This window comes from Hyperolius riggenbachi, chromosome 12 (genome assembly GCF_040937935.1).
Source record: "Hyperolius riggenbachi isolate aHypRig1 chromosome 12, aHypRig1.pri, whole genome shotgun sequence".
Lineage (NCBI taxonomy): Eukaryota > Metazoa > Chordata > Amphibia > Anura > Hyperoliidae > Hyperolius > Hyperolius riggenbachi.
The window spans coordinates 64,864,399-64,889,811 of NC_090657.1; the positions used below are offsets into that span (position 1 = coordinate 64,864,399).

Consider the following 25,413-nt stretch of genomic DNA (forward strand, 5'->3'; position numbering starts at 1 on the left):
AAGGAATATGTGACATTTATAAGATTTTGCCCCATTTCCACTGCAACCGATTTCCGGATACTGAAAGCGGGTGAAATTCACACTGGGTGTAACAGCCATTGAAAATCATTGGTCTATTTCCACCTCATGTGGGTAATTGTGACCATTTGTTTCCGTAAAAAAAAAAAAAAATCCCGAGGTAAAATGCACCTCCCCCACGACGCACACATTTCACATTCATACGTGCCTTGTCTGCATATCTATTGATGGAGGCATTTTGGAATGAAGAAGCTTTGAACTGTAAATTACATGAAGTCCTTTGTGATTTGGAAAGCTCTTGCTAATGTAAGACAACCCTCAAGTGGGTGTGATCCCACTTGAGGGTTGTCATTTTTTTTAAATCCCCCATAGCTTTACAAATCACAAATGCTTGGAAAAGCGCTGCTAGTTGGTCCCAGGCCTGACAGCCTTTTTTGTTGCGCACAATATGGACTCTGATCCGAGGAGTGCTGTGGGATTCTGAGGTATTGCAAAAGGCAATGAGGCGTGCAATAATGTTTCTGTCTTAGAGAGGAGCTGCAGGGAAAATAACTTTATGAAGAAAATTGCTTTTTTTTCTTTTACAATATTAATTATAAATTATTGTATGAGTGTTCAATGAGTTGCCCATTGTAAAATCTTTCCTCACCCCAATTTACATTCTGAAATGTATAACATGTGGTGACATCTTTAGCCCTGCTAGGTGATCTCTTTGCATAGAACTCTGTTAGGCCTGGTGCACACCAGAGTTGTTTTTCTGAGCGTTTTGAGTTTTTAAATCTGCTGCTAATGTTATCCTTTGTGTCTGTGCACACTGGAGCAATTCATCTGCAGATCAGATCCACCAGGGTGGATTTTCAGATCTGCGGATGATTGCTTGATCTGCAGATGAATGTCAGTTAAATCATGTGTGTATGATGATCTGCAGATCTCATAGACTATCATTGCAATTTGCAGGAATGGATTTTTGGCAGGAACAGATCTTTTGCAGATACTGATCTTTTGTGTCTGTACAGCATCTGTGTGTGCAGCATCTTGCAAAGATTTGTTTCTGATGGGGAGTTCAGCTCCATAGAATAGACTGTGTAGAGTATGGCTCTCATACTACATGGAAGGGTGGTAAGATTGGTCTGTGATCTTTCATTTTCCAAAGACTATAGTCTGATGTGTGTATGCACGTTTAGGGTGAGAGTGCAAGAACTGAGAAGACCTGAAAGACACCAAGGGACCTCAAAGACTAACTGGGGCTGAAAGAGGCCCTAGGTAAGTCAAATTTTTCTCCTGCCAGGCCATTCAGATCCACTATGGGTGAATTCCAGTCTACTATACAGTATATGTCAACCTACCACATGGAAAATTATTGGGCATTGCATTTATACAGCGGACTCCAAAACATATCACAAAAATCAACTTATTCAACATCCAACACTCAAGCTCATGTAAAAAACCCACATCCAAGCATCCCAAAGCTGTGACGCAACACAAGAATTATTAACAGCATTTTTTTTATGTAGTAAAGTCCCGGATGTCAGCATCTGGATGAAGAAAACATATCAGTTACTTGCACAGTTAACATAGCCTTTCAAGGTCTTAATTTCAACATATACATCATTAATAATCCCCAAGTGTATAAAAGACAAGTGACAAAAAAAGAAAAGAAAAAAAAAATCAAATAAATAACTCAAAGGCTGAAATGTTAGGTCTGTTGTGGACACACTCTGGACCGTTCTGATAAATTAGTAACACTACAACATGAAGCAAAATGATAAGGAGAAAACACAAAGTAGAAGCAAAACCTGTGAGCACCAGATATGAGACTGAGTAACAGAAAAGGGCTTTAACACTTTAACAGCTCATCCATGTCAAAGTATGCAGTGTACAAAAACACAAAGTGTTCATTAAACATTCACAACGTGATGCCATTTTTCAATCAAGCTTCTGGAAATGTTGTATATATGTGCGTGTGCATGAATGTATATACATATATCTTATTACAGATTTATTGTGCGTTTCAAGAACAGGATAATGACTAGAATAATCACTAGAATGTGATCGGACCTTATGAACATTGGGGGTGGAGTAATCAATGTGCAAGTGACAGCGATTCGGCGTTACGCCAGTCACGCCCCCAAATAACACCTAAAAAACGAGAGGCTGTCTCAGCTGCAAGTAGCCTCATATAGTAAATAAAGCAAGGCAGCCAACATGATCCAGGCCTAAGCTAGTAGCTTCATGTGCAAATATTTTTCAGGACTCCAGGATAAAAGTTAAGGTGTGTCACCCCCGTTTAGAGACATCAGTTTTCAAATTAAAAACATAAAAATGAAATAAATTGAGTGTTTATTTGATATCATCCTCCCTTTCTAAGCTCCACAACCCTATAAGGGGCGTGGCTGAGACCAGGCTTGAGGCACTAAGCAGACCTGCAAACATATATGGTCTCCTGGCTGGCAAGAAGCTACACATCTTACATAGTTATGCTCAATATTTGCTTTGGTGTTTGGTCAGCTGCGTTTATTAATGAATGCAGCTGACAGCCACATTTAAAAAGTTAATAATATACTGTTTGGAGTTTAGACTTAAAGCAGAATTACAGTCAGTGTCACTTCTGCTGTGTCAGGTTTCCCATATTACATTAACTGCTAAGTACAGTAACCTGTACATGGTGCCTGAAATTATTAATAAGGCTACTTTTATTCTTCCCCGGAGCTTGCGTAATTAGACAGACAGGATGCGGTACCCTACTCAGATGTCATGTTATCAGATTTTCCTTTGAAGTACAAATATGTATAAACATTGTTGATGTGAGAGCAGAGAAACTTACACTTGTTCGATAAATAAAGCTGGAAGCTTCTGGATGACAGCTACACTGATCCCGAGTAGCAGTCTGTTTTTTTTTGTCTCACAGAAACAGCTCTCTCTAAACTAGCTGACATAACCATGCAATATGGCTGCTTCCAATACTAACTGTACTGTGATCTGAAAGGAATTGTGTTTTATACATAATTACTTTTGGATAAAGGGAGATCAGTCCAGAAAGTGAGGGATTAGAACTTGCCAAATGATCTGAACCCTGGGGTTTTTACTGCTGTATGTCCTTTCTCTTCTGATTACACCCGTCTTGGAAGGAAGCAAAAGGAAGTTCCCTAAACCAGTAAGCAGACCACAAAACCAAAGAGCAGCTCTAACCCTTACAAGTCTGGGCATTGCTCCACTAAATTCTGCAAACAGCACAACACTAAATGCAAAGTGCACCAATTGAGATTCTTGTTAATGATGTCATGACCATACAGGATAATGTCTGATTGGTTGTGTACAGCACTATGCTGTCAATGCTTTTTGCCTTGCACAGTCTTACTAAGTAAACCCACTCAGCTCAACAATACTATTGAAGGCAATACGAAAATTCATTGCAACATTATTTTAGGGTCGGAGATTAGCAAATGCTATTACTGTATTTCTGACAACTTTCTACCTTTCTACTACAATTATTGGTTCCACTTAGATGCAACATACACTGGTAGCCATCTGAAACTGCCCACCACAAAGTGCATATTCTACTGTTTGAGATCTTTCTGCTTAGTACTCCTTTGTAACACTGGTGTAAAGGAGGTGACCCAAAAAGTATGAAATAAAAACTGGTTAAAAAGAAGGAAGGTGCTGGCTTATCTTTAAAGCCAATGGGTACCGTTTAAAAAAAGAAAAAGTCAGATACTCACTTAAGGAGGGAAGGCTCGGTCCTAATGAGCCTTCCCTCTCCTCTCCCGGTGCCGCGCTGGCTCCCCGTTCACGTCCGCCGCCGCCAGGACTTCGGAGGTCTTCGGGACCACTCGGGCTTCCGAAGACGGGCCGCTCGATACTACGTACGCGCGAGCGCGTCATAGAGGGCGCTCGCGCATGCGTAGTATGAAGCGGCCGCGTCATCGGGAGCCTGAGTGCTCCCGAAGGCTTCCGAAAGCTCCCTTCGGCATGCGGAAGTGGCAGTATTTGACCGAACTGGTCGAATACTGCCACGGGGGATCCTGCGTGGGACCGGGCACCGGGAGAGGAGAGGGAAGGCTCATTAGGACCGAGCCTTCCCTCTCCTTAGGTGAGTATCTGGCTTTCTTTTTTTAAACGGTAAACATTCACTTTAATGACGACAAGTGTTCGATAATTTAGGACAGTTTATTATAAAAAAAAATGCTCTAAATTATTGAACAGTTTAGGTCATTGAAGGTAAGCCAACACCTACCTTCTTTTTAAAAAGTTTTTAAATATTTTATACTTTATGGGGCGCCTTCTTTTCCTATACACGAGTGTTTCTACCCCAGTTGGGGTTAAAATTTGAACATTTGTTTTCCCAGAGATGATACCATACTCACATTACAGAAGGCCAAGTGGGGACTGTACTATCCACATGCGCATATACTGCTTGTATGTAGGGCAACCAGAAAAGTATGAGTCCCATTGACTATCTCTCTTCTATACTGATGCAGTACCACAAGTACTACACTAGATTGGGCCCTCTTTGTACGCGTGTTAAGATTTACATATTACATGCTCCTCTGTAAGGGCCCATTTCCACTATCGTGAATTTGCATGCATTTTTCGCATGCAAATTCGCATAGCAATACAAGTGAATGGGACTGTTTCCACTTGTCAGGATTCCTTTGCGTTTTTCTGTGCAGAAAAAAATTTGCATGGCAGAGCCATCAGAATTCGCATACCGCTATGCGAATCGCATACAATGTATTTAATAGCAAATTCGCATGAGGTTTGGGTATGCGAATTTTCATGCGAATTCACATATAAACAATGGAAAAAGCACACCAGCGCTGCCATGGTTAAATTCGCATACATCATCATCCATGCGAACTCGCATGAAAATTCGCATAGACCCGCATGCGAAATTCACATCCGCATGCACATTTTTACTGCGGCGATTCGCACCGCACAAGTGGAAATGCAGCCTCACAGATGCTGCCCTTACTTTCCTGGTCACTGGAGGCAGCTGCTTAAAGGGAACCTTAACTGAACGGGGGTAAAGAGTTTTACTTACCTGGGGCTATTACCAGCCCCCTGCAGCAGTCCTGTGCCCTCGGAGCCGCTCTGGAATCCTCTGGTCCCCCGCTGTCACTTAGTTTCGTTTTTGACGACTCACCAGTCGCCGGCCGCCATGCGTATTATTGGACGCATTCACCAATGCAATTAGCGCTATTGCGGACCGCAACGCGTACAAAAATACGCGTTGCCGCATATCTACGCGTGCGGAATGCGGCAACGCGTATTTTTGTACGCGTTGCGGTCCGCAATAGCGCTAATTGCATTGGTGAATGCGTCCAATAATACGCATGGCGGCCGGCGACTGGTGAGTCGTCAAAAACGAAACTAAGTGACAGTGGGGGACCAGAGGATTCCAGAGCGGCGCCGAGGGCACAGGACTGCTGCAGGGGGCTGGTAATAGCCCCAGGTAAGTAAAACTCTATACCCCCCGATCAGTTAAGGTTCCCTTTAAGGGCAGGAGAACTTAAAGAGGAACTGTCAGGAAAATCTTAAATTTTAACACATGCAAATAAGAAGTACATTTCTTTCAGAGTAAAATCCATACATTACTTTTCTCCTATGTTGCTGTCACTTACAGTAGGTAGTAGAAATCTGACAGAACCACCAGGTTTTAGATTAGTCCATCTCTTCATGGGGGATTCTCAGCATGGCTTTTTTTCTTTATAAAGACACTACCTTAAAAAAAGATTTATACAAAGCTGCTGGCCGCCTTCCTGCACACTTGTTTTGGCAGTTAGACGGAGCAACTGCCATTCACTAAGGGATTTTAAAAATAAAGAAAACCTTGAGAACCCCCCATGAGAATATGGGCTAATCCAAAATCTGTCGGTACTGTCAGATTTCTACTACCTATTGTGACAGCAACTTAGGAGAAGAATAATTTATGGCTCATTTTACTCTGGAAGAAAAGTACTTATTTGTATATGTTTACAGGTATTTTAAATTTTTTAGATTTTCACAACAAAGATCCTTTAAAGAAAGCCTGTGTGTTTCTCATTTTTAAGAGTTTAATATTTTACATTTTTATATTTATTTTTTATAGGCTGTTGAAGTATCCACTGAATGTTACAGAAATACTAAGCCTTTACTCAAGGGCCCACCATACTCTATATCACAGGTGTCAAACACGAGGACTGCAGGCTGGATGTGGCCGCAAATGTCCATCACTGTAAGCAGTAAAAGAATAAGACTATGCTGCCTTCCCATCCAGAGGATGACAGGGTTTCTGGTAAAAAAAAAACATTGTCACAAAAACATAATACCTTGGCGGATGAGCTTTTTGTCCCTAGGCCTTCTCAAAGGACTAGAGGACATGATCTGCGCATGGAGGAAAAATGTTTTAGCCATTTATTTAGGAAAGGGTTCTTTACAGTAAGAGTGATTAAGATGTGGAATGCATTGCCACAGGAAGTCGTTATGGCAAACTCTATACCTGCATTTAAAGGGGGCTTAGATGCTTTCCTTGCGTTGAAAGACATCCATGGCTACAATTACTAGGTAATGCCTAATGATGTTGATCCAGGGATTTTATCTGATTGCCATCTGGAGTCGGGAAGGAATTTTTCCCTTTAGGGGCTAATTGGACCATGCCTTGTAAGGGTTTTTTTTGCCTTCCTCTGGATCAACAGGGATATGTGAGGGAGCAGGCTGGTGTTGTACTTTATACTGGTTGAACTCGATGGACGTATGTCTTTTTTCAACCAAAATAACTATGTAACTATGTAACTATGTCACTTTGAGCCTAAGTACAGTAACATCCCATGGGCCAAACCCCCTGCTAAATTAACATGTGGCCCCCTCCTTGGATCCAAATATTTACTTGCTCCAGTGCTGCATCAAGTCTCTTCCGTTTTTCCCGGCAAGCTGCATTTTTGATGCCTGCACACCTCCAGCTCCTGATCATGTGACATGACTTCAGGGCCAGAGGTATGCAGCAATGCCACATGGAGCATGTGTCGGCCAGGAAGCACCCCCACACACTGTCACTATAGTTATACCACCTTATTTGAAACTGTCCAATAAATGTTACCGGTAAATCCTGATAAAAAAAAAATGTGGCCCGTGACTTAGACTATGTTTTAGATTTCGGCCCCGCCTGTGCTTGAGTTTGACATCTCTAGTGTATATGAATGTCTTCCACTGGCTACTGTAGTGCAAAGTCACCTTAAAGGGAGTCGCTGCATATCTAAAATTTCATCTACATCAAGTAGTAATCATTCATGGATAGATCTTTCATTACCCATACACCTGGAAGAGCAGCCGGACATACCGGCATGAGGGGTCAGAATAAGCTGGAAAAACCAAACCTCCTGAAGTGGGCTAACTGGCCAAGCCATCCACATGTATGATTGCCTGATCTGTGTTTTTGTCATCTCCCGCCTAGGGGTAGCTTAGGGATATTGCAGAGAAGACTGCATTGTGTTATAACTGAAGGCTGTCCTGTAACATGTACATACTGCTGGTAAAAAATACTTGAGATCTTTCAGATTATCACCATCAAAATGCTTCAACAGGACAACATTTCTTTTTTTTTTTTAGGCTTTCTATTTTAACTAGAAAAACTTTGTTTTGATTTTTTTAAATATATATTTATATAGACTACTCTTTTACTAATTCAATAGAATACTTTATATCGTTTTCTTACGTTATGGATAAACAACATATTACACTGCAAAAGCATACTTAATTCTATGCGGCTATATACACTACACTACATATTTATATTTGAATTGATGCACACACCCACACACATTAAAATATTGCATTGAAGAGTTTAAATATTTCATATACATACATATATATATAAATATACATATATACACACACACATATACACAGTAGGAGTGATTAATAGTCAACAAGATAAAAAAAAAAAGAACAGGAAATTGCACCCATTGAAGTCTCAGTGATTTTGATGTGAGGTCCTAACTCCGCCCACCTGTCACTGCCATAGGGAGGAGGTCTCCGCCTCCTTCCGAAGATTCTCTATTGTATTTCTTCTCCGCGGGAGCATGCAGACTCCCTTGTTGGGTGAATTAGGCTGCAGCAGGGGCAGCACTAAAACTAAACCCATAAGTATCCACTCAAAATTTAAAGTTTTGTGTGCACTTGAGGTGCCCTTGAATGATACAATCTTCAGTGTACAAACTTACCAAATCTATGAAGTAGAAGGGTAAACTGAGTAAATACATTGTGGGTGGATATTTTAGGTCATTCCTCATATTGCATAGAATTGGTAAGACTGTACCATTAGTGGGCACCCTTAAATGTGGCCATATACAAGTTACAATCCAATTGTCTGACAGGTCAATTTGACAGTAAGATTGAATCAATCATAAAATTGAAGTCAAATCTTGCCTTCGACATCAAACGATCTTTTGATCAGGAAAACAATTCACAAGTAGAAAATTACAGTGGTTTGAGAAAAACAATCGTTTGTAGTTAACCACATATGTGATCAGTCACAATTTTGCTCTCAAGTACTCTGATCAAATTGTTCAATCGATCATTTCAAAGATCGCCCCATGAATGGCCACCCTTGGGCTTCAAAATATAACCAGCCAATAAGACACAAGAGTAAACTTTGAGTGGCAGTTTTTGTCTCAAGTGTATTGGAACTCTGAATAAAAATATATCTGCAAGTTCACCAGTAAAGCAGGATTAGCTGCATCGCTTTACTCTGTCTCTGTTAAATCCCATTCCTCAGATTCCCACTTCCTGCATGTGGAATTGCTTTCAGTTGACAGACAGGAAGTAAGAATATCTGAGGAACGGGATTTCACAGAGAGAAAATGAAGGTAAGTAGTTGATTCTGCTACAGATTAGGACATAAAAATACTTTGTATTTAAAAAAAAAAATACATGGCAAGATTAAAGAAAAGCTAACAGCTACCTAAGAAACTAAGCTAAATATCTCCAAAGGATGCAAAGGAGACATCTAGCTTAGTTTATGCTAGTCTATGCTAGTAGCCATTAGGTGAACTTTGCATCAAAATATCTGTTCATAGCTAGAAAGAGGGGCATTTTTACTCAAAATAATAAAGTCATTTGGCAATACTGATGTGTCCTTTCGATTATTTTCGACGGAGGTCTGCTTTAAGTGAATAAATATAAATTAAAAAAAAAAAAAAAAAGTTGATGGTCAAATCAAAAAAAGTGCTTTACGGAATACAAAACAGGCATTATTTCAAGTGTTGCCAACAGATGCCAACAAACTGCAAGTAGCCTATACTCTCACAAGACAAGCATTAGACCGGTTTTCGCTTTTTTTTTTGTATTCTGATAAAATATATGAAGGGGAACAACGGGAATCTCAGGCGGTGAAAGGAGATTCTTAGCAGTAAATTATTAGGACTGATGTAAATTGTATTCAAGTGCCATTTTATAATAAAGTATAGGCCACGACCCATGATTGCTATTAGAAAGAGGTGTGCAGCAACATTTCTTTATTACCACGTCAATCAACCAATCAGTGCAGAGCATGTTCTGTTATTGTTGGGGAGTTTCACTGAACCGGATTGGTTAGCTTGTCTCAGTTAACCTGATTGGGTGGCGTGTTTCACTTAACCGGATTGGTTTGTGTGTTTCAGTATCACAGTAAAATGTCACTGCACATCTCCTTTTAGTAAATCCCTCAATAGTGTTATAAAAGAAGAGGCTGAGAAATAACCAGAAGAAAATGCGTACTACCATGTTTCTTCTCAACCTGGCATGTCTCTAAGGCACCCCGCATGAGACCTTAATCCAAACTAGTTATCAATGTATTTATTTTTTTAATATTACCCATTACAGGATACCTTAGTGCTTAAGCTTTTTTTTTTTAAAAAGGACGCCTACTGTGTGTGTGGGGAGTTGTGCAGATGCTTACCACACCTCCCCTGCCCGGTGTTTCCGTCTGTTCTCCTGTAATTGCCGAAGTACTTCACTTCCTGGTCGGCGCAGTTGGTGCCTTCTGACCCGGACACACTACGCTGCGCATGCGCAATACATCCGCTTGGGAGCCTTGCGACTACGCTCCCCAGCAATGCCATATGACTTGAGCTCGCTCACAAGGCGCCCTAACGGACATACTGTGTTTGCGCAGTGTAGTATGTCTGGGTCGGAGGGCAACAACCGCACTGACAAGGAAGTGAAGAACGGCGGGAGACACCAGGACACAGGAGGTGCAGTAAGCATCTGCACAACTCCCCACACACAGAGTAGGCGTCCTTTTTTAAAAAAAGACAGAGCGCTAAGGTACCCTTTAAGGCTAGTGTACACAGACTCTGACATCAGTTTGAGTTGATGGTGATCACCACCAGATCAACATGGGTTCACTAGTTTGAATTCAGGTTATCAGTTGTACCTCGGTTTCTCTCTCTTCTATAGCCGAGGCCCATATCTTATATCAAACTGAAATGCAACTGATCACAAACACCCATATACACAAGACCTAAAGGTTTTATTTATCTATTTATTTTCCATTGCATTCATACATGAATGCATAATTGGTTCAGGTCATTGTTAATATTCAAATGCTTTTAAACTGAAGGTGGTATAGTGCAGAGAGGGAGTGTTTTCTTTTACTTCCTGTCCTGAGATTCCAGAAGACAAAAAAAGTTATTCTGGCTGGAGGCTATCAGGGCAATAGTGTGGAAGCCAAAAGCCAAGTACAAAAAAAACCAGATGGCTGTCACATGTACAAAGCCTTATCCAACAACCAACATTAAAGATGTGCTCATGAATATTGAGCCTGGCCAAGTGTGCAAGTTCATTCCTACTGTGAGGAAGAGGGGCAGTTGACCGCCCACTGTGAGGTAATACTAGAGCAATTGGCAGAGCAAAACCCAGCCAATCGCTATTTGTCCCAATAGGGTCAATTTAGGCATCAGAGGATACTACGGCAGATGTATGACCACCAAGTCAGTTTCTATGTCTGTACACAGGCAAAGTCATACAAATTTCAAATCTCAATTTAAGTGCAGGACTGTGGCTTATTACATAGCAGGGAAATTTGCAAGAATCTTTCTAAAAAATTATATTTTTTTTACATTTAGTGGTCTTTCAAATCATCAGGAACAAACTGACCAGTGCACTAAGTTTGATGGCTGCTGTTCAGGAGGAAAATATGGTGATCAGCTGACTGCAGACAGCACCATGTGACACTCTACAAAGGGTGGTCTACGTACTGTAAGCCAATCTGAACCCAAACTGAAAAAAGCTAATTCATAAAGCACTCTTGTTGAATAGTGTAACTGATTAGCTTTCGAACAAGCTTTCCAGTTGCATAAAAAATAATAATTAAGAGGTAGCTAGCTCTGCACCTATCCACACAGGATCACAACCTATTTTGTTTTTACCATACTGTTACCAAATAGAGGTCTTACAAGTGCTTCCTGTGTCTACACGTTTCACCTCCTCATATAGTCACTTGGGGCCATGTGCAATTACTATTTACTCCTGGGTTTTCTCCTAAGTGAAATTTTAAAATAGTCATTAAATTGCACCTTTAAATCACCAGCAAGCAAGAAAATACTTAAAATAGTTTTGATAGTATTTTTCCACCTACTTGTTGGTACTTTTTCAATTGCAAAGTGCTGAAACGTTATTCTAAATAGAATATGAAAAATGTTTTCCTAGGAGAGAACTCATGAAAAAAAAGTGAATTGCATATAACCCATGGTTTGTACTGTAATACAGGTATTCTGAGAATTGTAGTCTGGTATCTACTGGCCTTCACACTTTGGCTGTCACATGGTCACATCTGACTGATCCACCCACCAACTGCATCCAGAGAAGAGAAGGACCGAGCTGTAGTGCAGTGAAAGCACAAACAGGTATTCTATCCACCACTTCATTCACTACACTGTTTATATTCACATATCAACCTTGTTCCTAACAGAATTTGCCTTTTACAATTTTGGGTGTAGTTGGCCTATAAGGATTGTAATGCTTATTTGAGCTTAAAGTGCACCTGCAGTATTTGAGAAAGAGATATACTCCAAAGGAAGTAGAGAGGAAGGCAGTCAGTGGCTTTATTTTTCAGTTGTAGGGGTCTCAGGGTGTTTTGGAAAGCTTATATCAAGCTCTCCACCCTTTGTTCCTTAAGCCACACCCACCCATACTAGGTAAGGTCTGTCTCCCTCTAGCGTTGAAGTCCTTGACCAATGATATGAACATTTTTACGAGTTTATGCAAATGTATGTACATTTTTATGCAAATAGGTGCAGCATGAAATTGGACCAATCAATTTAAACCCAGGTTTAAATTGATTGGTCCATTTTCAAGCTGCACATATTTGCATTAAATAAAAATACATTTGCATAAACTCAGAAAAAAATTGCACATCATTGATCATCCCTAAGGCCTCTTTCACACCAGGACATTGCGTTAGAGGGGACGTTAAGGTCGCATAACGCGCCCCTAACGCAACGCATGGTGATGCGGGAGAGGATGTTAGAGTGAGCCGCGTTAGGCAGCTCTATCCGCATAAGGTCTACCAGAGTGGCGCTGATTGGCCGGCGGGACCTCGTGATGCGGAGTGAGACACTCCGCATCACGTGGTCCCGCCGGCCAATCAGCAGCCGCCAATGCAGTGCATATTAAGTAGCCATGTGCGTGGCTACTGTAGCGGCATCTCCCCGCCTCCTCTCGCCCCCCACTGAGCATGTGCAAACAGTCTAACGCGGCTTAGCCGCGTGTAAAGTACTGCATGCAGTACGTTATGTAGACGTACTGCGTTACAATGTAACGCAATGTGGGCACTGTGAACAGCCCATTGATTTTTCGTTGGGGTGCATTACAGGCTGCTCTAACGTGCGCCTGTAACGTCCTACTGTGAAACCAGCCTAAAAGTAAATAAGATTTGGATGGCAAACCACTGCTGAAATAAGCAGCGTTTCCCGCCCGACTCACCTGGTTGGGAAGCCATCTGAGGCATCTTTAGTAAACTTTTTTGAAGAGTACACTTCTCTTTTAAACCCAATACTGCCCCCCAAAAACCCCAACAAATCCTCCAACATAGGGAAAACCAAATACATCATGTACCGCTGCCATTCTCCTCATATTTAAGCACTACTTACGCAATAGGTGCACTTTAAGCTCTTAGATTTTCCTTTTTTCCAAATGTTTCAATTACCCAAATTATATCTAAAATAAAAAATGATGATTTAGGCGAATGGCGCCTATAGCAATTGGAAATCTACTGTAACCGGTCCACGGCAAGAATCAGGCCAATGAGAGTATTACCGTTGGTTGCTGTGTGCGGTTATACCCATGCTAAATGCTAAAACCCTTGTGACAAAAGTGCAGAAAAAAAATCAACAGCAACTATGTGCAAAACATAAAAGAAGAAACAAAGTATCACCAACAAAAATTGTACAAAGCAATCTGCGACGATGGGGGGGGGGGGGACACAGTAAACAGTAACAATTACACGTCAACGGCTTAAAAAAATAGAACACAGCCCCTCTTAAGTGGCTGCATCGTTAACTACTCAAGGACAAAATCTTTCTATTTACTTTTTTCTTCAGAAAATAAAAAAAATGAATATATGCTTCTCTCAATCATTCATTATATATATTTTTTTATCTAAGCTACCAGACTAGTAACCATAATAAAATATGGGTAAAAATCCCAAATTAAAAAAACAGAAAAAAAGCACTTGATTCTGTAGTGATTTCTTGGAAATAACCTTTCAGATTTAAAATGGCATCTTTTTCATGTGGTACTTGTCCCCAGGATGACGCAGAACAAGAGGTGGCAAACAGTTTAAAGTGTTAGTGTACTTATTATACTCAGACAGAAGCGGAGCTGAAAATTATAGGGTTTTCTGACCAGTCACCGCCCCTCCCCCTGAGATTCTAAGGGCTTGAGGACCAACCTCCATGCATCATATAGTAAGGTTGGCCACTGTATCCCCTCCTCCCCCCAACAGTGTGTGGTTGCCATGACTACTTGCCATGACTACCTCCACACATAGCTAGTGTGGCCACAACACCTGCTCTGGAAGGGGGTTGTCACATGGTCACACCTAACTGGACCCGCCCACCTGGCTGCAGAGGGGAGAGGAAGGGAGTTGTAATGCAGTTTGATAATCACATCTGGTCCACAACGCAGGTATTTTGTCCAGCATGTTGCTTCTATGCACTGTTTTTATATTCACGTATCCTCCTGGTTGTTATTAGAATTGCCTGGTTCAGTATTGGGTTATTTGAGCATAGCTTATAAGTATAATAACACTTTAAATCCTAGCGTGTAAGTCGAGCATGAAAATCTTTCGCCAGCAGGGGGTCAGCTTGGGCCTAACACGATAGTGTGCCTATAACTCACGCTCGTCTGACACTGCGCTTCTGGTTCCGAGAGATTCCGGGCTTAACAGGCCTCAGAGCTTCTCACTGTGCTTAAAGGGGACCTGAAGTGAGAGGAACATGGAAAGCACCATTTTGGCCGTGGAGCGATTCACCTTAACCTACTGCAAACATTATTTCAGCCCCATCATCGTGTTTAAAAAGCAACTGTAGTAAAAAACATAATGAATAAAATTGCTTATTTTTACAATATTCAATTATTTAGTCAGTGTTTGCCCATTGTTAAATCTTTCCTCTCCCTAATTTATATTCTGAAATGCGTATCTTGTGGTGACATCTTAAGTTGTGCAAGGTTATTTGTACAGAATGTTCATTACTGAGAGTTCTATACACAAAGGGAGATAATGGTTGCTTGGCGGGTTGGAAAAACCTGTTACTTCAACAAGGTTCACAGACAGCAAACTGTCAGGGCCTTGGTCATGACATCATACTGTGGGAGGGGTTTCACCACAATATCAGCCATACAGAGCCCCCTGATGATCCATTTGAGAAAAGGTGAAGATTTCTCATGGGAAAGGGCGTGTCAGCAAATGAATGGGATGAAATTCAATCCTGGGTTAAAGGGCTGGTGCACACCAAAACCCGCTAGCAGATCCGCAAAATGCTAGCAGATTTTTAAACGCTTTTTTTTATTTTTATGAGGCGTTTTGCTAGCGTTTTGCGGATTGCTGCTGCGGTTTTCAGTATAGTAGATTTCATATATTGTTACAGTAAAGCTGTTACTGAACAGCTTCTGTAACAAAAACGCCTGCAAAACCGCTCTGAAGTGCCGTTTTTCAGAGCGGTTTGCGTTTTTCCTATACTTAACATTGAGGCAGAAACGCACCCGCAATCCAAAAAATGCCTCACCCAGGCATTTTTCGTTTCTGCAAAACGCCCCCCGCTCTGGTGTGCACCACCCCATTGAGATACATTGACCAAGCAGATCCGCAGCCGCAAGCGGATCTGAAAACGCCCAAAAAGCCGCTCGGTGTGCACCAGCCCAAAGTTCCTCTTTAAAGAAACTGGAAGATATGAGTGTAAAAATTCAAGCTTGTGTAGCGGAGTATTAACTCTAGCCGTGCCCAGCCAATTACTTATACAACTAGGTGACGGTTTATGAGCACTCCAAGTAGACTGCTGTTGCCTTAGCTTAGCTGCAATTAGCTGAGGGCAAGCTGAATGGAAAGATCATTTTTAACAACATTTAGTTACAAAAAGATCTGTAGCAGGGCTCTGGGCTGACAGCAAATGAATAACAAACTGAAATTTTTAAAAAAAGTGAATAACGTCTTAGCCTCTGTATTCCTTTTACTTCAGGTTCCTGTTAATGCAGGTGATAAGACATATCAGATGCTGAATGAATTAGAAAGATGCAAGGAAAGATGGGACAGAAGTGGGGCACCTATATCTATACGCAGGTGTACTCTGCGGCCCCCTACTGGAAGCCTGTACACCAGCGCTAAGTGCTCATAAGCCCCTCCCTCTGCCCGCCTCCCTAGCCAATCATAAATTCAGCAGGCATCTTTTCTCTTATACGTGTGTTAAACACTAAGTTATGGCCCTTTATGTATCCTCAGCTTCATATGACTATCTGAGCGCCTGATCCACGCTGACTCTGTTGTGACCATCTTACTTATTATTTAAAGCAGCAGCCCCTCCTAAAAAACTTGTACTGATGCATCCATTTTTCCTTTTCCTAAATTGCCAATGCTACTCTACAGTGATTTCCTACCTTTTAAATTCATATATAAATCTCTCTATATATAATTTGCCCAAAAAGGCCAGGCCTTTGATAACTCACAAAATAAGGTGACTTTTTTTGGGGGGATCAAGTGCTCCTTTACATTAATCTAATGGAGAGTAGGTTGTTTAGGGAGTGTTAAATTGGGGCAAGTCAAAAGTGCCTCACAAATTCAGGGTGCTTAAGATTAAGGCATCTGTTTTTAAATTGCTGTCTGAAGAGAATCAGTAAGGGATAACACTCCAGCTGCTGTTGAACTACATTTTCCCATCATGCTCTGCGGTTTCTTGAAATGCGTCAAGCTGCCAGTATGAATACGGAGCAGCTTGATATAAAGCTTTATGAATGCGCTCAGAGAAGGTGGAACAAAGAAAAACTATGAATAATTAGTAGGACTAATCACTAGGATTATGGCACCACCAATCAGAATCCATTTCACATTTGAGCCATCTGTAATATACTGAATTCTAATTGGTTGGTTTGGTTGGCTAAAGGGGGCAATGCACATGGCAGGGAGTGTGTGAAGAACAGCATTTTCCACCAGGGCGGGAGGAAACTTCTTGCTTGATCCCTGGGCTGTGCTGTGACCTAACAACCATATTGCTACATACATTCACAGACCACACCTGCACTCAAACATAAGTGGTCAGCAATCAGTGGTTTCCCATCTAAGACACTTGGATGATGAAGTCAATGGGATAACCTGCCTTTTACCTGGCAGCCTTTTTTCTTTTTGTTTAATAACAATGTTAACATGACCTGCCCATTACTATAGTACACGCCCTCCGTTCCCACCAACCCAACATACAGATTATTTTTCTTGCGCTAATCCTCATACGTACAGGAGGTGGGAAAAATATTAGTGTTTTATCAATGTGATTTAGCATTTTGTGTGCATAAAACACATATTGGTAGGGATTAAAGAAGTTTGGGAAATAATGGTTTAATGTAAACCCTTAAAGGAGAACTATGTGGAACATAGGTTGGGATCCACAGAAAGGTGCATATCATACTTGTTCTCCACTGTGATGATCCAGAGGACCACTAGGCCAAGACTGGGTCAAGCTTCCTTCAGAGACATGAATGTCTATAACCAATATGATTTGAAGTAGCCACATACTTCATGATGATTTTATACAGCTTCGATGTTGCTCAAGAAGCTAAAAGAACATTGTGTCATTACAGAAGCTGCCTGAAACCCAGTTTTGGAGCAGGAGTTATCTGGATTGCCATAATGGAGTAAGGCGTAATTTCCACCTTGGTAATGAAGTACCTCCCCGGGATCCAGAGAACTTCATCTCATGAAGTCCTTCCTTCAGAAGGAACACATTACCTATGTGCTTGAAAATGTCCCATAAATACCAACCCAACCCGTGCAGCCCTGTCATGGTACAAAAATGGTGTGCTTTTATATTGTTCTCTACTGAAACCTGGGAGTTCAGAGTTGAAGACCTAAACAGACTTTGAGCTAATTCATTCTTCCTGTTGAAGTGCCTTAAACCTCATGACGGGCATGTCTTTCCTCAGCTGCAGACAAAACACAATTGATCCTCCTAACAGCTTTTTGGATCTCAAGCTTAAAACGTAACAACAACAAAATATGAGAAAACAAAATAATATTTTGTCCAACTTTTGGTAGCTTCCTTATCATGACGCGTTGTTTAGAGGGCTCTTTTTCTAAAAGGTGTTGAAGAGCCACGCTTTGTAAGCAAATAACACACCGAAGCAAAACAGTTTTCCTTTACAAACTGATTGAGGACAGCACCAGTTCTATTGCTTTAGCCAAACGCCTATCTTTGGATGTAGGGATTGCTGCTTTAAGGCCTTGTGCTACACTGTGCCTTGAAATCAAGAGGCTGCTATTATGACGTAATGGGAGAAAAATGTGCGTTGATCAGAAATGAGATGGAAAGAAAAAAAAATTAATGGAATGGAGAAAAAAGCTAAAACTCAATTATTTTCAGCGTTCTTACAACACCTACGGGTTGTGGGTTTTGCCTACTCCATAAAGTACAGAGCTGTTACAGGCATACCAGGGAGAGAAAAGGTAAAGTGGAGCAGTTTAGGTAGAATTTACTGATGGACACACCAGAGAGTTAGAAATATTCATGAGCGAATGAACTCACAAAGTCACAATTTCTGAGGAAGGGATGAGGGGTGGGGGGGATCAAGTTCTAAACGCTATTGTCTGGAGTCTCTCTTAAACCAGAATCGTCCTCGTCCTTCTCCGATGCTGGGGTTTCGCTTATATCTACACAGTTCTGACCACTGAGAGACTGCTGCCCCTGGTCCGTGGCTTCAGATAAGAATTGTGACTCAGACTCAGGAGTCTGGGAGTCCCCCTTAACCTTCTTCCTCTTCCTCCGCTGTGAGTCGTGAATGCCTGCCTCCGTTGTACGGTTAGATTGAACACCTGGTATTGCCATGCCGATGCCTGGTGACAAAAACATGGAGGGGTAGAGCAGACTTGGGGACATGCCAGGGATAAGGAATGGGTTAAAAGCTACAGGGCTGCTGGTAGTTACTGAAGGTTCTGCCTGTTCTTTAAAAGGGGTGCCTGCAGCTTTCTTTGGAGTTGCAGGATCGTTGGGACTCTCCTGGGAGATATCCTTGTCCTCAGTGGCTTTCTCCGTATGGCCGGCACCACCTTTTATTGTGCTTCCTAAGGATGTTGGCACAGAAGAAGAAATGGGAGAGTTGATAATCCCTCCGACGCCGAACATCTGAGGCATGGTGGCCATGCCCGGGAGCATCATGGGCAACATACTCAACGTGTTCTTTACATCCTCACTGGCAGATACAGTTGTGAATCCCGTAGGAAAGCCTACAAGCCCCGTTAAGGGAATACCCTGCATATTCCTCATGTTCTGCAATCCCACTATATCCATTCCAGCAATGAGGCCGTTCATGAAAAGAGGGTTCATGCTCGAGGATGAGGAATCCGATCCCACTGTTCCTGGGGGCTTTATCAGATCGCTGCGGGGTCTCCTGCCTCTTCTCCGGACACCTGCCTCGTGAAGAAGGGGCTCAGACAACAGCCGCCCAAACTTTGTTTCCGGGAGGAACCCCTAAAGATGAAAATGAGAAAGTAAAGAATTAGTGTGGATTATTGTGTGGATTGATAACTGCTTCAAGGTTATTTCAATAACATGTAATTAAATTAGTTGCCCCCTTCTTGATCACCCCCAGCCCAGGTTGACAAGATGGTTAAAGGATCTTCAACCACAACATCAGTATTCACAGCATTGAGGGGACAGGTATTTGTCCATGCAGCTCCCTAAACTAAATCAGACCCTCAAAATTGGGGGCTTATTACATCCTGTGCTTGGGGGCGGGACATCAGAAGGCCCGAGAAGTATATTAGAGGACACCCGAGGCGAAAATAAACTAATGAAATAAACGATTGTATCCATCTTCCTTCTCCTAAAAATGACTTTTTAAGATAGTCTACATTTTTTTTTAGGTTTGAATCTAATTTTTAAGTTTTAGCAGTTTTATTGGTTTTTCTTAATGACACATTCATTGAAGTATGGCAGAGCTAAAATCTATGAACTATTGACCCTTTTTTTTCCCTCTTTCCTGCTCTCAGAAGCCATTTTCTGCTAGGAAAGTGTTTTATAGTTAAAAATGTCTCATCAGTGAGGGTCACACTGCAGTCACTTCCTGTCTGAGTCAGGACTGAGCCAGCCACTTACATACCTGATATTTAACTCTTTCAGGCAGAGAAAGAAAAAAAAAGGAACACAGCATAGTTATTTGTGTGCTAGGCACTGTACATACACATGTCTATCTTATCAGGCCACTTCGGGTATCCTTTAAATGTCATTTACAGGTTGTTTTTTTTTTTTTTTAAAGGAAAAGCTGATGGCTCGATTGATAATTTCCGACAGGTCTGATCACCGCGCGTATCGATTCCCTGCTCGATCCCCACGGGCGGACAATAGAGGGGAATCGAGCGTAAGATAGGGAAACACCCGCGAAGACGAGGGGGATTCGATCCGGGGAGGCCGCGGCGGGAGTCGATACGGCAGCTAATCGAGCCGCCGGATCGCTCCGTGTATGCCCAGCATGAGATTGAACAATACTGCATGTTCTATGACCGGCCTTACCAATCCTATCCCCCTTTTCCTTCACCTTATTACAACATTGCTCTAATATCGATACGCTTGCGTAGGCAGCATTGGAACACTTAGTTACCCGGCGTCCTGTTTCTTTATTTACAGCCGAGGTCCTCTCTTCCGCAGCCAGCATGCTGATGTCCAGTTTGACCGGGTCCTTGCACCGCTGACGTCTTGGTTTAGGTTTGTCTGAAAAACTCTGGTAACAGAAACACATCAATACATGTGTCATTAATCTAACCATACAAGATCATGAGGTTCTCCAAGAAAGAGCCAAGCTCTGCTTATTCACTCTCAGCGCAAAGCTTCCCTGAAATAAGCTAGGGGGCTGTGAGAAGTCTGAGCCCTTTTTACAAGAAGCTACTATAGAGAACTCTTCACTTCCTTCACCACTTATAGCAGGACATATAAGTATGAATACATGGTGGATTACAGTCGCCCAAAGCACCCTAGCTTTGTAAGAACTACTGTCATTTGCCCACTTTTTCCATTCCTAGTGACATACTGCACCATTTGGGCTCCTTTTGTCCCTATGCTTTCTTTTAAAGGTGGCATCTTATCCCTCTCCAATAGTTGAAGAGGAATCCACACTGGCGCTAGTTTATTAAAAAAAAGTGATGTCATTTCCTGTCCAACCAATAAAGCTAAGAGGTAGACAAGGGAATAGAACTTCTGATGGTAGGGGGGAGAGTCACTCACAATCAGGGAGAGGTTTCAAGCATCACAAACACAGCAGCATTCCCAACCACCAGAAGCCCTGCCTCCTGCCCACCACCTAGATTTTCTGGGTAGGCAATAAACATCACTATTGTTTAAATTTCCCACTGTGGACGGAGATGGTTGCTAAGCCCCAGTGGCCAGATTTTGGTAGCTGTGTAGTAACTGTGCTTATATGAATAAGTAAAGTTATCCTCAGCAATGGTGACCACAGAAAAGAGCTCAAACAGTAGTCATGTACACGACCATAAGGGCCCGTTTCCAATGGTGTTTGTGCTGTGATGCGAACGCCGCCTCACATCCCGCTGCAGGTACTTCAAGTTGTCGTCTGAACAACCGGACGTGACGTAATGCGGCTTCCTGTTAGCGGCAATGGGGATCCGTGCTGCGGAAATCTGCAGCATGCTATGCATAATTTCCCCCACTACGCATCGCAAAATTTGCGTCAATAGCAACTGTTCCATTACGTGAGCTGCAGATTAAATGCGGTGCGATGTAATGATCACACCGCATGTAGTGGAAAACAGCCCCCTACTGTAATGCCATGCAATTTCCCGGCAGATGGACGGGTCAAAATTATTATTTCCGACATGTCTGATCTGATTTCCGATCATTTTTTAGATTGATTTTTCAATCACTTCTACACAAAATTGATCAGAAAAAGGATCAGAAATCAAATTGGACATGTCAGAAATAAAACATTCGACCTGTCTATCTGATGGGAAATGGCATGGTGAGCACCAGGCATAAGGGCGCATGCACACAACAGCTGTTGTCACCTGGAGGGATTGGGGCTCGATCCCGTGGGCATAAGATCAGGGGCCAAGTGCTGTAGGCCACGGTGGTTTGACTAAAGCTTGACCACATGAGCAGTGTTCTCCCCAGGCTCTTTTAGCCGGGTGCTCCACCCGGCTAGATTTGGTGACCACCCAGCTGTCATCAGCTCACCTTCTCACCTCCTCCTATGCTGTAAGCAGAGTTGCCCTGCATTTTCATCTCGACCCACCCGGCTACTTTTTCATGCCACCCGGCTACTATTCAATGCCACCCGGCTGGGAAAAAATTCTGGGGAGAACACTGATGAGCTTCATGCTTGTTTCAGGTGTGAGATTCACGCACTGCTAAAGTCAGTGAGATCACCAGAACAGCCAGGCAACTAGCACTGTTTAAGAAAATGTGGCAGTCAAAGGTCATTCAAATGATCTTCCTTGGTCCTTCAATAGATGTGACAGCTCTGGAAGAAGACCAATCTCACACATATGTTTCTTAAAGTGGACCTGAACTCTTGCACAAGACCGAAGAAAAACAGAGAGAAATGCACCCTGTGTGTATTTAGAGAGTTTAGCCTGTCTAATTCCCCCTCATCTGTGACTAATCACAAGTTGTAATTTGATCCCTCAGAGGTGTCAGCTCAGGAATCTCCTCTGCCACGTCAGAGGAGCTCATTTAAAAGCACAGGATGTTAACAATATGTCTGCTTCCATGAAAGCAGGAAGTAGAAACAGCAGATTTTTGTAGGATTTGTATCAGCTGCAACAAAGATATGTGGTTATTATGCTGTTGCATATCTTTTAAAGCAGAGAGGAAGTTCTGAGCTCAGGTCCACTTTATGCTTTCTACACACACTAGATGAAACTAGGCTGAGGCTGCTGATAACAACCAACTCTGCTGAGAATCTAGCGTGTGTCCAGCGGCCTGTGACCCCCCTCAGTGATCAGAATGCATTTGGACTATAAAGACGCAGTGACTTTTGTACCCCACTTTTGGGGGAGAAAATGTGAGTCTTATAGTCCAAAAAATACAGTAAGTTTTAGTAATTATCACACATACTGCCCCTAAGGAATGCCCCATGTAAGTGGACTCCCACTTTCACTGTGCATAAAGGTCTACAGTAACTGGTATGTTATATGACTACTCATCAAGAGTACTTCATCAAGACAGGAGCAAAGAAAACTGGAGAATAGGGTGAGCAGTTGCAATACCATTTCATTCATTCACAGTATATAAAACTTGACTGGAGTGCTTTGGGAACCTACACTTATGTTGCTCAACTTTTCTTTGCATCTGCCTTAAAGTGGAATATAACCCTGCATTTCAACTTTGCTCTAAAACATTATTTACAGCATATTATATGCAAAAAGCATTTTTTTTTTTTACTAGACCAGCATTGGAAGGGTTAAACACAGAGGTTTAAAGTTCCGTGGAGAGATATGCAGAAGTTCAGATTTAACTAAATAGAATGTGACAATGTATCTATTAATAAATGTTACACACTCTTTGGCTGTCCTCCAGCTCCTTCTCAGTCAGAGAGAGTGAGTCACATTCAACACTTAGATACATTTATGTAAACAAAATGTATCTATGTCAGCTTCGGATGCGTCTGCAGAAATCTCCAGGAACCCTTCCAATGCTGGTGTAGTAAAAAAAAAAATATGCTGGTTGCATATAATATACTGTAAATAATTTTTTAGAGCAAAGTTGAAATGTAGGGTTATATTCCGCCTTAATAAATCAGCCCCACAGAAAACTCTGGGCCTGATGCAGTAACCAGCAGTAATATTGGCATGCGGAGAAAGCGCATGGCAACATTACCAGTACTACCACAGCAGTGTACCACGAGTTACGCTAATAGCGCAACCCACAGTACTTGAGTACCACAAAAGTGTCTATGGTAACGTGTTAAGAACGTGCATCACTGTAGCAACGCTCCCATTACTTGAGTCACGCTAATAGCGTACCTCGCGATACACTGCTGGTGGTAGCGCCGGTAATATTGCCATGTGCTGTCTCTACACAGCAATATTACCGCTGGATACTGCATCAGGCCCATTGCTACTCGGTTGCCCTGTGCTATAAAAGGTATCTAAGACCTGCAGTGGGTATATCATAAATGATCAAGCACACATGGACATAAAAGGGGATGCAAACCCCTGCAATATGAATCAGCCTTCACAAATAACCTAGCCAAAATAAACTGGATAGGACCAGTGGTCAATAGTATACCTTGGGTAGTAAAAAACAAAAAAATACTTTTTTTGTTGTCTCAATAGCCCCCCCCCCTTCCCCCTTATTCCCGATGATAAAACCAACTGATGTAGCCCACCAAGTAATAACTAACTCCAGCTTGTCACTTCCTGTAGCTAATTCAACAAAGCGCATGTGCGCACATAGCACTGCAGTTTAGGCTGCTAAAGTCTCCTCTTCCCTGTGACAGGGTGATTTCTGTGTGATTTGTGCGTAAGCAGAAGCAGCAGCCTAGAGTAAGCAGACAAAGCAAAGCTGTAGATAATTTTCCAGTCAGTGGTATAGAATTTAACCAGTGGAATAGAAATAAAAAAAAAAATCCCACAGTGCAGGTGTGATGGATCGGTTAAGATAACACCACTAGAGGTAGCTGGTGATCTCTAGTTAATCAGGCCCGGTGAGTAGAACATGAGAAACTCTATGCCTGTGCTCAGTGTTGGTGAAAACACAACTCAGACTGGCAGGATATCGTGCACTTACACCTCCGTATGTTGGCATGTCTATTGTGCAGTCAGACTGCTGCCGCAGCCACTCTAGGAGGCTCTTGTTGGGAAAGACCTTTTCCGAATGCAGCTTGGGAACTGTACTGGTGGACTGGGAGGGCGACGGGCTTTCTGAATGCGTAGAGACCAAATGGCTGGAGTCTTCCCGCATACCCTGTGGGGAGAAGAGAGAAGGTTAAAGTAAACCTGTCATGAGAGAAGTACGGAAAAGGCAGCTGTTCAATGCCGCTGCACAAAAATGCTGGCTGACCGGATGTCATATCAGTCCTCTGGCTTTAGAGCTTCAGCCATTGACCTGTAACAAGTATGCAGTTCAGGTGTTACAAACATTAGATACTTTCCTCAGTAGTGGTAAGCATTTGGATGGTCCAGAGGCCTTCCAGATCCATCTCCAGCCAATCATTCTAGCACTGGGCCCACGCTTTATCATCTGGCCAGGAACATGCACATCCATATTGGGCATACACAACTACAGTCAGTCTGGGCATGCCCTACTGAGCAAAGCTGCCTATGTGTGGATTTTTTCCTCTGAGCAGGAGCGCTTTGTTCTACTGGGCATGTGCGGACCTTACTCGTGCATGCCCAGTGTGCGCTTGTTCAAAACCATGATCCCAGTCAGAAGAAGCATATTCAACTTGCTTGGTCATATATGTTTAGGGGGACCCATCGCTTGAATTATGGGTTGGATAAGGATGCAGGAAGCCTCTGAACCACCATCCCATTTTTCCCCACATGGGATGCGCGTTGGCCATACCAATGTATTCCGCCTCATCCGAAAAATGGGGAAACTTGTGAAAAATCATGTGCAGGAAACGGGATTGCCAACGCACTATGATGGAAAACCGGGAATTGTGGGGGAAACCGCCCCTGCAAGTGTCTTCCCTGCCTTATTTGTATGTAGCTTCAGTGTGGGAACG

At 42.4% G+C, this 25,413-nt stretch overlaps 1 protein-coding gene across 4 annotated transcripts in view; it reads right to left on the minus strand.

The window, feature by feature from the left end:
- Positions 1 to 1,506: 1,506 nt before the first annotated feature.
- Positions 1,507 to 25,413, minus strand: part of CHD6 (chromodomain helicase DNA binding protein 6) — a 188,861-nt gene continuing 164,954 nt past the window's right edge. For 3 of the 4 annotated variants that reach the window (XM_068264244.1, XM_068264245.1, XM_068264247.1), the window contains 3 exons: positions 24,474 to 24,650; positions 20,332 to 20,451; positions 15,270 to 19,202 (listed from right to left, as the gene is read on the minus strand). In XM_068264244.1, the coding sequence (XP_068120345.1) occupies positions 18,309 to 19,202; positions 20,332 to 20,451; positions 24,474 to 24,650 (1,191 nt within the window). In that variant the 3' untranslated portion in view covers positions 15,270 to 18,308. Of the gene's footprint in view, positions 1,554 to 15,269; positions 19,203 to 20,331; positions 20,452 to 24,473; positions 24,651 to 25,413 lie in introns of those variants that run through there. The other variant, XM_068264246.1, reaches the window with a different exon arrangement.